General features: G+C 46.3%; 1 protein-coding gene across 2 annotated transcripts in view; it reads right to left on the bottom strand.

Moving 5' to 3' along the window:
• LOC144608811 (palmitoyl-protein thioesterase ABHD10, mitochondrial-like) overlaps positions 1 to 14,509 on the bottom strand; it is a 42,094-nt gene that overhangs the window by 22,502 nt on the left and 5,083 nt on the right. The window contains exons 2-3 of one of the 2 annotated variants that reach the window (XM_078426954.1): positions 12,926 to 13,083; positions 2,003 to 2,155 (exon numbers count right to left, since the gene is read on the bottom strand). In XM_078426954.1, coding sequence (XP_078283080.1) covers positions 2,003 to 2,046 — 44 coding nt within the window. In that variant the 5' untranslated portion in view covers positions 2,047 to 2,155; positions 12,926 to 13,083. The remainder of the gene's footprint in view (positions 1 to 2,002; positions 2,156 to 12,925; positions 13,084 to 14,509) is intronic. The other variant, XM_078426955.1, reaches the window with a different exon arrangement.

The raw sequence follows: 14,509 nt of genomic DNA on the forward strand, positions 1-14,509 counted from the left end.
CATAATTACGCTGGTACCTTTTTACACATCTCCAATTTCCTGATTTATGCCTCTTCCACTTGGGGCCTGTAAATAACTCCGCCGATGTTATCTGCCAATGTTTATGTTCGTAGCAGGAGGGAGAACCCACAAACAATGGAACAATGTTGGACGAAATATCACGGCATCACTCACTATGTCAATGTGACCTCTACACCACCATAAATACCTCTGTTCAATGCTGATCCTTCCATGTATACATGCACACCCCATCTACCTCCACCCTCCCCTCAGATCTCCATCCCCATCTCCAGTATGGTCCGAAGAAGGGTCTCGACCCGAAACATCACCCATTCACACAGGTGTCAAAGTTTATGGGGAGAAGGCAGGGGAATGGAGTTAGGAGGGAGAGATAGCTCAGCCATGATTGAATGGTGGAGTAAACTTGATGGGCCAAATGGCCTAATTCTATTCCTATCACATGACCTTTTGACCTCAAGAGACTTGACCCGAAACGTCACCTATTCCTTCTATGCAGAGATGCTGCCTGTCCCGTTGAGTTAGTCCAGCATTTTGTGTCCATCACCTATAAATACAAGTGTTTCTCCATACAGCCCCACTCATCAATCAAGTCCACAAAGGGTGTAATAAAGTCAAGTCAAGTCAAGTCAATTTTATTTGTATAGCACATTTAAAAACAACCCACGTTGACCAAAGTGCTGTACATCAGTTCAGGTACTAAGAACGAACATACAATGGCACACAAACATAACAGCACATACATAAACAGTTCACAGCGCCCATAAAAAGGTGTAGACACATGGAACTGCAGATGCTGGAATCTTGAGCAAAGATACAAAGTGGGACAAAATGGACAGACACTTTTTCGAGTCGGGACCCTTCTTTAGATTCAATAATAAAAGACTGTACCATGGTACCTCACTGTGCCACTAAACTAAACCAAAACTAAACAGTTATCAAAAAGTAGTTTGCTTATTATCATCCATTGAGGAGAAAACTACCAGAACGAGGGGGGAAGGCCACTCGCTGGGAAGTTTGTGGCGTGAGGGAGTGATGTTCAGTTGGGGTATTTAGGTTTAGTTTAGTTTAGTCATGTCATAAGGTCATGTGATAGGAGTTGAATTAGGTCATTTGACCCAACCAAGTCTATTCCGCCACTCAAGCATGACTGATCTATCTCTCTAGTTTAGAGATACAGTACAGAAACAGGCCCTTCGGCCCACCGAGTCCACATTGACCAGCGATCCCCGCACACTAACACTATCCTACACACACTAGGGACAATTTACATTTATGCCAAGCCAATTAACCTACAAACCTGTTTGTATTTGGAGTGTGTGAGGAAACCGAAGATCTCGGAGAAAACCCACGCAGGTTACAGGGAGAACGTACAAACTCCGTACAGACAGCACCCGTACTTAGGGTCAAACCAGGGTCTCTGGCTCTGTGAGGCAGTGAGGGTGGGACCAGCTCTCTCAGGTGCAGGACCTCATTGGGTCAGAAGATGTATCTTCGTCCTTCTCATGGAGAGACGCTTGGTGCAGCCAATGCCAAGGCTCTGTGGGAGAGGGCCACAGTCTAGGGTCCTTCCGCTGCTGGATATGGGGAGCAGGGTGTGGTGGAGACACCCCTCAAAATAAGGGAAGGGATTCCACGCCAGTGGGCCACATGAGTGGCAAGAGTGAGGGGTGATTTTGTGTAATCGGTGTATTGAATATCTGTATTGAATGTATGTATGGCCTCCGAGAATGTCAGATGGAGTTTTGGAAGGAACATGTTTTATATATATTTAGTTCTTGAATAAAGTATATTTTCTTTTTTTTTAATCACTGAGATGTCCAATCGATTGGTTCCTTTGCAGTTGATTTCTACAGAAAACACTCTTTGCTAGTTTGCAAAGATGCACAAAGAAGGGTCTTGGCCAAAACGTCACCCCTTGGCCAAAACATGTTGGTCCAACTTGCCCACACCGGCCAACATGTCCCAGTTACACTAGTCCCACCTGCCTGTGCATGATCCATATCCCTCCAAACTTGTCCTATACATGTACTATTTGCAGTCCTGGTGATTGACGCTATGGGGCGTGCGTCCGGCAGTGAGAAAGCATTGGTCGTGGTGGTGCAGGACCGGCCTAGCAGCACGATTGGCACATCACCTGGAAATGATCACACAGGCAATTTACTCCACGTTACATCAATTTAGCGTTACATGAAGCTGAAACGACTTCAATAAAAAGGATAGACACAAAATTCTGGAGTAACTCAGCGGGACAGGCAGCATCTCTGGAGAGAAGGAATAGGTGGTGTTTCGGATCAAGACCCTTCTTCAGTTCGTCCCACTGAGTTACTCCAGCATTTTGTGTCGGTTTAAACCAGCATCTGCAGTTCCTTCCTACTCCATAAAAAGGATAGCAGGCCTTTTTGCCAAGTTGACAGGACATTTTTAACCACTTTGAACTTGAAGCGTACAAGATGGTGCCCAAAACATGGCGACTCTTAGAGTCATAAAGTTATACAGCACGGAAACAGGCCCTTCGGCCCATCTGCCCATGCTGACCAAGATGCCCCCATCTAAGCTAGTTGCACTTACCCGCATTTGGTCCAAATCCCTCTAAACATTTCCTATCTATGCAATTACAATGAAGGGCAGATGCTGGTTCATACCAAAGACAGACACAAAATTCTGGAGTAACTCAGCTGGTCAGGCAGCATCTCTGGAGAAAAGGAAAAGGTGACGTTTCAGGTCAGGACCGTCTGTAGGATGTCACGTATCTATTTTCTCCAGAGATGCCTCATTCACTGGTGCCTCATTCACTGAGTTACTCCAGCATGTTGTGTCTATCCTAGGGCGGCACGGTGGCGCAGCGGTAGAGTTGCTGCCTTACAGCGAATGCAGCGCCGGAGACTCGGGTTCGATCCTGACTACGGGCGCCGTCTGTACGGAGTTTGCACGTTCTCCCCGTGACCTGCGTGGGTTTTCTCCGAGATCTTTGGTTTCCTCCCACACTCCAAAGACGTACAGGTATGTAGGTTAATTGACTGGGTAAATGTAGAAAATTGTCCCTAGTGGGTGTAGGATAGTGTTAGTGTGTGGGGATCGCTGGGCGGTGCGGACTCGGTGGGCCGAAGGGCCTGTTTCTGCGCTGTATCTCTAAATCTAAAAAAACTAAATCTAAATCTCTTCTATGTACCTGTCCAAGACTCTTGTCTGCTGTCTCAATGTAATATACTATTCTTACACTCTTGGACTTAAGTATGTTTGTGACATGTATAGTAAGATTTTTACTGATCTGGATGCAATAAAGGCATTTCACTGTACAATAAAGTACCATTGAAATAACAATGGTCACAATGGCACTTTGCCTGTCACATGCCAAGGTACAGTAAAATTATTTTTGTGTACGGTTCAGTACAAGTATCAAAACACTTAGATACACCACAGACTAAACTGATTACCTGCAAAACATAACTGGTTATCTGTCAGTAAAGGATTAAAGGATAAATATTAACAATGCTGAGTGACCTAGTTACAAAACATTTATCCTTTATATTTGCAGGTAATTAGTTTGGACTGTGGTGTTCAAGGCAAGATTTTTAAAGCAATTAGTCGAGACGTAACTTCCAATTAAACTGAAGTAAATGAAATAAATCATTTTATTTATCCCATCCCCTCCCCTTTCTGCATTCCGTAGAGACCGTTCCCTCCGTAACTCCCTGGTCCACTCGTCCCTTCCTACCTAAACCACCCCATCCCCGGGCACTTTCCCCAGCAACCGCAGGAGATGCAACACCTGTCCCTTTACCTCCCCCCTCAACTCCATCCAAGGACCCAAACAGTCTTTCCAGGTGAGACAGAGGTTCACCTGCACCTCCTCCAACCTCATCTATTGCATCCGCTGCTCTAGATGTCAGCTTCTTTACATCGGCGAAACCAAACGCAGGCTCGGCGATCGTTTCGCTCAACACCTTCGCTCAGTCCACCTTAACCAACCTGATCTCCCGGTGGCTGAGCATTTCAACTCCCCCTCCCACTCCCAGTCTGACCTTTCTGCCAAGGGCCTCCTCCAGTGCCATAGTGAGGCCCACCGGAAATTGGAGGAACAGCACCTCATATTTCGCTTGGGCAGCTTGCAGCCCAGCGGTATAAACATTGACTTCTCCAACTTTAGATAGTTCCTCTGTCCCTCTCTTCCCCTCCCCCTTCCCAGTTCTCCCTCTATCTTCCTGTCTCCACCTATATCCTTCCTTTGTCCCGCCCCCCTGACATCAGTCTGAAGAAGGGTCTCAACCCGAAACGTCACCCATCCCTTCTCTCCTGAGATGCTGCCTGACCTGCTGAGTTACTGCAGCATTTTGTGAAATAAATACCTTCGATTTGTACCAGCATCTGCAGTTATTTTCTTACACTAAAATCGTTGTGATACTGATAGAGCAAAAAATAATAATATTTGTAGTGACTTACCAAGTGCAAATATTGAAAGGAGTTTCACACAACTAGTTTTTAGTTAATAGTGCAACCTCTATTTTTCCACAAGAAACATTGAGCTATGGGATGGCAGACATCTATCTCCTCAATCACCCAAGAATCATGTTTAGTGGTAAACAAAGCATCTTTCCCACACGATGGTCCAGTTTTAGCTTGGAGTTTGAACTCACGATACGATACGATAGAATTATTTATCCCAGGAAGGAAATTGGTCTGCCAACAGTCATAAAACACAAGATACATGAAACATGAATTAAAAGTGGCGAGTGGAAAGGATTGGGGAATGTGCAAAGATGAGGGAGGGAGGGAGGGAGGGAGGGAGGGAGGGAGGGGAGTCAGTCTCAGTCTACCCCATGACAGAAGGGGGAGGAGTTGTACAGTTTGATAGCCACAGGGAAGAAGGATCTCCTGTGGCATTCTGACCTGCATCTTGGTGGAACCAGTCTATTGCTGAAGGTGCTCCTCAGGTAGACCAGTGTCAGGTTGACATGCACTATGTCAACTTACGTTGTAAATAAATCATTGGATGTGTTGAATGCAGAATATTTTCTCAAATGACAAAACATAGGGTTGTTAGAGCAAATGTAAATGTAAAGAGTCATAGAGAGCCATAGAGCTATACAGCACGGAAACAGGCCCTTTGGCCCATCTTGTCCATGCCGGTAAGTTGGCATCCCATTTGCCTGCATTTGGCCCTTATCCTTCTAAACCCTTCCTATCTATATATCTGACCTTATAATGTTTATAATTATGAAAGATCAGAACAAGCTGTTTCTACTTATTCAAAAGAAAGATCCCGACCCGAAACGTCACCTATCCATGTTCTCCAGAGGTGCTCCATGACCCGCTGAGTTACTCCAGCACTTTGTGCTCTTCTGTGTAAAACAGCACCTGCAGTTCCTTGTTTCTATAAATTCTTTGGAACGGATGCAAATAGATTGGTGTCGATTCATGAAAGGGGGATGTTTCTCAAACCTAAATTCCAGGCCTAAAGTTTCTTTTGCAGCTGAATCTTGGAAATGAAACTTTGCTGTTGCCTGCACAGGAGCTATTCACTCAGCTGTAACCTTCCATCACCATCAGAGTGGTCCAAGAATGCAGGTACTGCCCAAGAATCTTTCTCCAGGATACGTCTGTGCAGAATGGCACAGCGGTAGAGTTGATGCATCATCAGCGCCAGAGACCCGGGTTCGATCCTGACTACAGGCGCTGTCTGTGCGGAGTTTGTACGTTCTCCCCGTGACCTGTGTGGGGTTTCTCCCAGATCTACGGTTTCCTCCCACACTCCAAAGCCGTACAGGTTTTGTAGGTTAATTGGCTTAGTATAAAATGTATAATTGCCCCTAATGTGGGCAGGGATAGTGTTAGTGTGCGGGGATCGCTGGTCGGCGCGGTCTCGGTGGGCCGAAGGGCTTGTTTCCGCGCTGGATCTCTAAACTAAACATCTCACTGGAAACTAAACAATGAACTGTGCAGTGACAGAGGTCAGGGTAAGCTCAGTGTTATGAAAGCTCAACCATCTAGAGGTGGACAGGTCGTAATTAACCTTTGAAAAAATGCAACTTTTCAAATTCCTATGACTGTGACCATGAAAATATTCTCAGCATTAGCTTTCTTTGGGCTGATGAAAATGTATTTCAGGGGGGAAAATATGCGTGGTATTTTCAGGGAAAGAATTCCACTGCGATTGCTTCGTTAAAAAAAAAGCAACCGTACAGAGTCTAGCCTCTTCCAGTTTCAAATTTAGCTTTATAGAGTCTAAAATGATAAAAATACTGAAAGAAAAACAGAGCAAGACGATTATTGCAAAACAGTATTGGAACTTGCTGAGTTATAACGTGGAAGAAGAAAATGCAGATGCTGGTTTATAAAAAACGACACAAAGTGCTGGAGTAACTCAGCAGGTCAGGCAGCATCACTGGAGAATGTGGATAGATGATGTTTTGGGTCAACTCTTCTTCAGATTGGTGGTGTTTCTGACCAGTATTTTCTTTGCAATGGTGCCAATACGGCCTGTTGACAGGACGTTTCATCATGTCACCGAAGCAAGATGAATATAACGATGAGGTAACTGAAGCAGTAATGCCAGGACTAGTGGAGTAATGATATGACTCACCTGCTACAGTGACCACCGCACCACAGTGGTGACGTAGCGTTCAGAGTCAGGTAGCTATTTATATCCATCGCCTTCCTCAATGATTCGGAACCATTCCATGAACACTGTGACCTCGTGGTTAAACAGAGAGGCGCGGTGGCGCAGCTGGTAGAGTTGCTGCCTCACAGCGCCAGAGACCAGGGTTCGATCCTGACCTCAGGAGCTGTCTGTGTGGAGTTTGCACATTCTCCACGTGACCGCGTGAGTTTCCTCCGGGTGCTCCGGTTTCCACCCACATCCCAAAGGCCTGTTAGTTTGCTGGTTAATTGGCCTCTGTAAAATTGCCCCTAGTGTATAGGGAGTGGACGAGGAAGTGGGATAACATTGAACTTGAGTGGATGAGTGATTGATGGACTGTATGGACTCAGTGAGCCGAAGGACCTGTTTCCAGGCTCTACTGTATCACCAGACTAAGGTGCTGCCTGATTTGCTCAGGGCTTTCCTGAGCAAATCAGTGCATTTTTTGTGTCTGTTTTTCATTTCTGATTTCCTCTTGGTTTCCCCCCACATCCTAAAGACCTGCAGGTTTGTAGGTTAATTGGCCCTCTGTAAATGACCTCTAATGTGCAGGGAGTGGATGCCAACGTTGAATAACGTAGAACTAGTGTGAACGGGTGGTCAGTGCGGACGCGATGGGCCGAAGGGACTATCTCCATGCTGTACCTCTAAACTAACCTAAATAAAACAAACAGTGGCTAATATTTCCAGCTCATTAAAGAAATAAAAGGAGATAACTGGAAACCATGAATGCTGGAAACTAAAACACAAACTGTTGAGAAATATGTTTCTAAATATTTTTATCACGCCGGAGATCATTGCAATACAGGTTTAACCTTCCACCCAATAAGTACAAGACTTTGGTGCCTTCACCAGATAAGCTACCGGTAGACAAAACAGTGTAACTATGTCAGAAAGTAATTAAAGATACGTAGAGAAGGATGTATGGTTAGGTAGGCACAAAAAGCTGGAGTAACTCAGCGGGACAGGCAGCATCTCGGGAGAGAAGCAATGGGTGACGTTTCGGGCCGAGACCCTTCTTCAGATAATAATGCACGTTGTTGTTGTCTTCATCTGTTAAGATTGCATATTATTCCACGATCACTGTATTCCTGTTACCCAGAGAGAGGTACACAAAATGCTGGAGTAACTCAGCGGGACAGGCAGCATCTCTGGAGAGAAGGAACGGGCAGACTGAAGAAGGGTCTTGACCCGAAACGTCACCCATTCCTCCTCTCCAGAGATGCTGCCTGTCCCGCTGAGTTACTCCAGCTTTTTGTGTCTACCTTTGGTTTGAACCAGCATCTGCAGTTCCTTCCTACACGAATGGCAAGGTCGACCAATATAGAAGCACAAAAAGCTGGAGTAACTCAGCGGGTCGGGCAGCATCTCTGGAGAGAAGGAACGGGTGACGTTTCGGGTCAAGACCCTTCTTCAGACAGCAGTTCCTTCCTAACACAATGTAGAAGGAACTGGGTTTGCTGAGCATGATTTACTTTTAATGAATTCAAAAATTATTTCCATTATTTCCTTACACTAAGAAAATTATTTCCATTATTTCCTTACACTAAGGAAGCTTGGTTTTGTAGGTGTCTAACCTTGAACACTTTAACATATAGAAGCATAAGTGTTCAAGGTTAGACACCTACAAAACCAAGCTTATTCTGACCAGAAACTCACAAATAGCTACGCCCATGAAGGAATATCTCCAGCAAGGTATAAAACATATTCTGAGAATCCCCCAGAGAATCCAGTACAAAATCCTCCTCATGACCTACAAAGCCCTCCATAACCTGGCCCCATCCTACCTGACCGACCTACTCCACAGGCACACTCCCACCTGCACCCTCCGCTCTGCTGCTGCCAATCTCCTATCCCCCCACATCCGGACCAAACTCAGATCCTGGGGGGACAGGGCTTTCTCCATCGCTGCTCCCACCCTCTGGAACTCACTACCCCAAACCGTCAGAGACTCCTCCACACTCACCACATTCAAAACATCACTGAAGTCTCACCTGTTCAGTACTGCCTTCAACCACTGAAAGTCATATCATATATATACAGCCGGAAACAGGCCTTTTCGGCCCTCCAAGTCCGTGCCGCCCAGCGATCCCCGCACATTAACACTATCCTACACCCACTAGGGACAATTTTTACATTTACCCAGCCAATTAACCTACATACCTGTACGTCTTTGGAGTGTGGGAGGAAACCGAAGATCTCGGAGAAAACCCACGCAGGTCACGGGGAGAACGTACAAACTCCTTACAGTGCAGCACCCGTAGTCAGGATCGAACCTGAGTCTCCGGCGCTGCATTCGCTGTAAAGCAGCAACTCTACCGCTGCGCCACCGTGCCACCTCACCTTCTGTCTCCTTTCTCTGTTCGTTTACTTATTTATCTATTTATTCACTTCCCTATGTTCTCTAAATCCCTGTAAAGCGTCTTTGAGTATATGAGCTATATAAATGTAATGCATTATTATTATTATTATTATTATTCTGCTTTCTTCAGAATGCATTCTTCTATACTGAGAAAATGACTTCATTTCAAACCTAAAACTATGATTCGAGGCACATTATTGTTGAACTGTGACCCTTTATGCTTTGTGGATTAAAACATAGAGACATAGAAACATAGAGACAGACACATAGAGAATAGGTGCAGGAGGAGACCATTTGGCCCTTCGAGCCAGCACTGCCATTCAATATGATCATGGCTGATCATCCAAAATCACAACCTCTTTCCTGCTTTTCCCCATATCCCGTGATTCCATTAGCCCTAAGAGCTATATCTAACTCTCTCTTGAAAACATCCAGTGAATTTTCCCTCTGCTGCCGTCTATGGCAGAGAATTCCACAGATTCACAACTCACTGGGTGAAAACGTTTTTTCCTCATTTCGGTCCTAAATGGCCTACCCCTTTTTCTTAAACAGTGACCCCTGATTCTGGACTCCCCCCAACATGGGGAACATTTTCCCTGCATCTGGCCCGTCCAATCCCTTAAGAATTGTATCTGTTTCTATAACATTGCAGTATTGCAGATTGATTGCAGTAATGTCACACTGACCTGTCTTTTTGATGAATAGGATCTTTAAAATCAGAAGGCTACTTAGCACTTTAGGCCTCGCCATCTCCACTACATTAGGGTTGGTGCAGACCACAATTTTGAATCTCTAGGATCTTGCTGCACACATATCGACTTCTCGCGTTGTGAACAGAAAGTCTATTACTGTTGCTGCAAATCACCCACTAACATTCCTAGATTTTCCATCACCCGGTGCGGCTCGGCCGCGGGATTTTCCATCGCCCGGTACGGCCGTAGGACTTTCCAGTGCGGTGCGGCTCGGCCGCGGGGCCTTCCATCGCCCGGTACGGCTCGACCGCGGGGCCTTCCATCGCCCGGTACGGCCGCGGGACTTTCCATCGCCCGGTACGGCTCGACCGTGACACCTTCCATCTCCTTGCGGGGGCTGTGCGGGTCGGTCGCCTCGGTAGGGGTCGAGTTGTCTGTCCGTGGGAGGGGCATGGGGGAAGAGAGAGGAAGGTTTTTTGCCTTCCATCACAGTGAGGGGGTGTTTGGAGTCACTGTGATGGATGTTTGTGTTGGGGTTGTGTGTCTTGTGTTTTTTGTACTGTTGCCAAATTTATTTCGTTTGGTAAAACGAATGACAATAAAAGCTATTCTGTATTCTGTATTCTGTAAGAGAGTTCATAGAGGCCCTACTTGCCTATGCGGACCAAAGTGCCCCATGTTCACCAGTCCCACCTGCCTGCATTTGGCCCAAATCCAAATTTTTGCTATTGAGGGCGTGCAGCGTAGGTTTACTAGGTTAATTCCCGGAATGGCGGGACTGTCGTACGTTGAAAGACTGGAGCGACTAGGCTTGTATCTACTGGAATTTAGAAGGATGAGAGGAGATCTTATTGAAACGTATAAGATTATTAAGAGGTTGGACACGTTAGAGGCAGGAAACATGTTCCCAATGTTGGGGGAGTCCAGATCCAGGGGCCACAGTTTAAGAATAAGGGGTAGGCCATTTAGAACTGAGACGAGGAAACACTTTTTCAGTCAGAGAGTTGTGAATCTGTGGAATTCTCTGCCTCAGAAGGCAGTGGAGGCCAATTCTCTAAATGCATTCAAGAGAGAGCTAGATAGAGCTCTTAAGGATAGCAGAGTCAGGGGGTATGGGGAGAAGGCAGGAACAGGGTACTGATTGAGAATGATCAGCCATGATCACATTGAATGGCGGTGCTGGCTCGAAGGGCCGAATGGCCTCCTCCTGCACCTATTGTCTAAATCCCTCTAAATCTTTCCGGTCCGTGTTTGGTTCAGTTTTGTTTATTGTCACGTGTACCGAGGTGCAGTGAAAAGGTTTTTGTTGCATGCTCACCAGTCAGTAGAAAGACTATACATGATCACAATCAAGGCATTCACAGTGTACAGACACTTGATAAAGGGAATAAATGCTTCTGGCCTGGATAGAGTGGATGTGGAGAGGATGTTTCCACTAGTGGGAGAGTCTAGGACCAGAGGACACAGCCTCAGAATTAAAGGACGTGCCTTTAGAAAGGAGATGAGGAGGAATTTATTTAGTCAGAGGGTGGTGAATCTGTGGAATTCATTGCCACAGAAGGCCGTGGAAGCCAAGTCAATGTATGTTTTTAAGGCGGTGATTGACAGATTCTTGATTAGTATGGGCGTCAAGGGTTATGGGGTGAAGGCAGGGGAATGGGGTTGAGAGGGAAACACTTCAACTTTCTCATGCCCAGTTCCTGCTGTTACATTTGAGTTATCCGATGCAGAGCAGCATGCAAAGTGCTTTCAGACTCCTGGTGTCCTGGCTAGGGCACAGCAAAGTGCTGCCCATGCCCAATCTGATGAAAATCTGACAAAGAGCATTTTCAATCCAGGTTCTTCCTCCTTCACCGGCCCTCAATATCCAAGGAACAACCTGAAGACAATCTGAACTGTAAAGATGTTTATGTGGTGCTGCCTCTCCCTGTTCCACTGTAAATGGCTCGATTGTAATCAAGTATTGTCTTACCGCTGTATTCACAAAATGCTGGAGTAGCTCAGCAGGTCAGGCAGCATCTCGGGAGAGAAGGAATGGGTGACGTTTCAGGTCGAGACCCTTCTTCAGACTGATGTCAGGGGGGCGGGACAAAGGAAGGATATAGGTGGAGACAGGAAGACAGGTCTTACCGCTGGCTGGTTAGCATGCAACAAAGGCTTTTCACTGTACCTCAGGACACAACTTAGTTTAGTTTAGAAACACAGTGCGGAAACAGGCCCTTTGGCTCACCGAGTCCGCACCAACCAGCGATCCCCACTCATTTTAAACCTGCCCTACACACACTCGGGACAATTTTACATTTACCCCAAGCCAATTAACCTACAAACCTTTATGTCTTTGGAGTGTGTGAGGAAACTGAAGATCTTGGAGAAAGCCCACACAGGTCACGGGGAGAACGTACAAACTCCGTACAGACAGCGCCCGTAGTCAGGATCGAACCTGGGGCTCTGGCGCTGTGAGGCAGCAACTCTACCGCTGAGCCACCGTGCCACCCTTGTTACCACTAATTCTCCAGCTGGCCTGTTATTACACCTGAAGAGCTTTGTCCTTAATAGTTTTCATGGCTTTAACACAGTCTAACTGGCAGCCAAAATGGCCAGGAATATTTCTATCCCCCTACATTAATTGCATATAGTTTTTATTTTTTAATTATATTCTGGACATCATTAGATCTCAATATACCTGCACCAATGATATTACAAGAGGAAATCCTTTTTAGACTCACCATTAACCTTCGATTTTTTTTTTTTTTAGAGATACAGCGTGGAAACAGGCCCTTCGGCCCACCGGGTCCGCGCCGCCCAGCGATCCTCGCACATTAACACTATCCTACACTCACTAGGGACAATTTTTACATTTGCCCAGCCATTTAACCTACATACCTGTACGTCTTTGGGAGGAAACCGAAGATTTCGGAGAAAACCCACGCAGGTCACGGGGAGAACGTACAAACTCCGTACAGGCAGCGCCCGTAGTCAGGATCGAACCTGAGTCTCCGGCGCTGCATTCGCTGTAAGGCGGCAACTCTACCGCTGCGCCACCGTGCCTGTGTTACCACATGCCTCCTTACTGACAGCTGTATCGTTTAGTTTAGCGGTACAGCGTGGAAACAGGTCCGCACCGACCAGCGATCCCCGTACACTCGCACTATCCTACACACTCGAGGCAAATTTACAATTTTGTTTTAACCAATACCAATTTATCCTACAAACCTGTGGAGCGTGGGAGGAAACCGGAGCGCCCAGAGAAAACCCACGTGGTCACGGGGTGAACGTACAAACTCCGTGCAGACAAGCATCCATAGTCAGGATCGAACCCGGGTCTCTGGCGCTGTGAGGCAGCAGCTCGACCGCTGCGCCACTGTGCCGGCCTGTTGGCAAAGCAGACCCAAGCTGAACTAATATGCATGCGTTATAGTGGGGACCATATATCGGCGGCAGGAACAGATTGGACGGTGACTTTGAGTATTTAATCATAAGGTTCAGATGCCTGTCCAAAACTACTGAATGCCTGACTCTTTCAAGTGAGAACTTTGCCACGATATCCGAATCAAGGCTTGATACTCTCCCACATAACCATCTTTACCTAGAAATTTACAGAGTTCCTCCTATTTTCTGGAATTTTATTGAAAACCTATTTGCGTGTGGCTGTCAGAGGAGCACAGCAACACAGGCAGGTCACTGCGTCTAGTACTCTGCTCAATCCATTATGTCAGAGCTGATTTATACTTTCCCCCGCTTATGTTACCTGATATCATTCCGCAGTCGTAACTTCCTTTCAATACAATCAAACGTTTTTTTTTTGTCCTGAGGGACAAGCAAGGAAACTCTGCAGGAAGGCAGGCTTCCCAGAACTGGCGGCTGGTGTAGCGTTCAAGGTTCCAACACAGTGATCCTGGAGTGCAGGTATGCAGGTTTTGGCTGGCTTTTAACCAGCTCTGAATTAGAAGTGGCCTGGCAGAAAGCTGGATGGGGAGTGAATAGCCTCATTTCACGCAGAACTCACACAGCTAATGAACTGGGAATATTTTCACATCGTCACTCTGCACTGGATCCAAACACAAGTCCTGGCATTGATTTATTATTGTTGCGTGGGGCGGCACGGTGGCGCAGCGGTAGAGTTGCTGCCTCACAGCGCCAGAGACCCGGGTTCGATCCTGACTACGGGGGCAGGAAAATAACTGCAGATGCTGGTACAAATCGAAGGTATCACAAAATGCTGGAGTAACTCAGCGGGTCAGGCAGCATCTCAGGAGAGAGAGAATGGTCGACACCTCGGGTCGAGACCCTTCTTCAGACCGCGTGGGTTTTCTCCGGGTGCCCTGGTTTCCTCCCACAATCCAAAGACAGACATTTTAGAGCAACAAAAATCTGCTGGAGGAACTCAAGGGTTCGAGCAGCATCTTTAGTTTTAGTTCAATTTACTTCAGTTTAATTCATTATTGTCACGTGTGAAAAATACAAATACAAATACAAATACAAATACAGTGAAAATCTTTTCTGTTTTATCAGTTGCGTGCCACCCAGTCCCAAAAAAAGACTATACGTGATCACAATCACGCCATTCACAGTGTGCAGATTTCTCAATGAACTGGCTCTGGTAAAAATTGTAAAATTGTCCCTCGTCCGTAGGATAGTGCGGACATACATGAGCATGGTTTGATTTGACTGTATAGCTCGCCATCTTTTAGATTACATTTAAAAGGTCGTACTGACCATTGTAAAAGAGCAGGGAGATATCGTTTCAGACTGCAGATGCTGGGAACTGAAGCAACATAAAATCTTCCGGAGGAACTC

The sequence above is a fragment of the Rhinoraja longicauda genome, chromosome 32, assembly GCF_053455715.1.
Source record: "Rhinoraja longicauda isolate Sanriku21f chromosome 32, sRhiLon1.1, whole genome shotgun sequence".
NCBI classification, from domain to species: domain Eukaryota; kingdom Metazoa; phylum Chordata; class Chondrichthyes; order Rajiformes; family Arhynchobatidae; genus Rhinoraja; species Rhinoraja longicauda.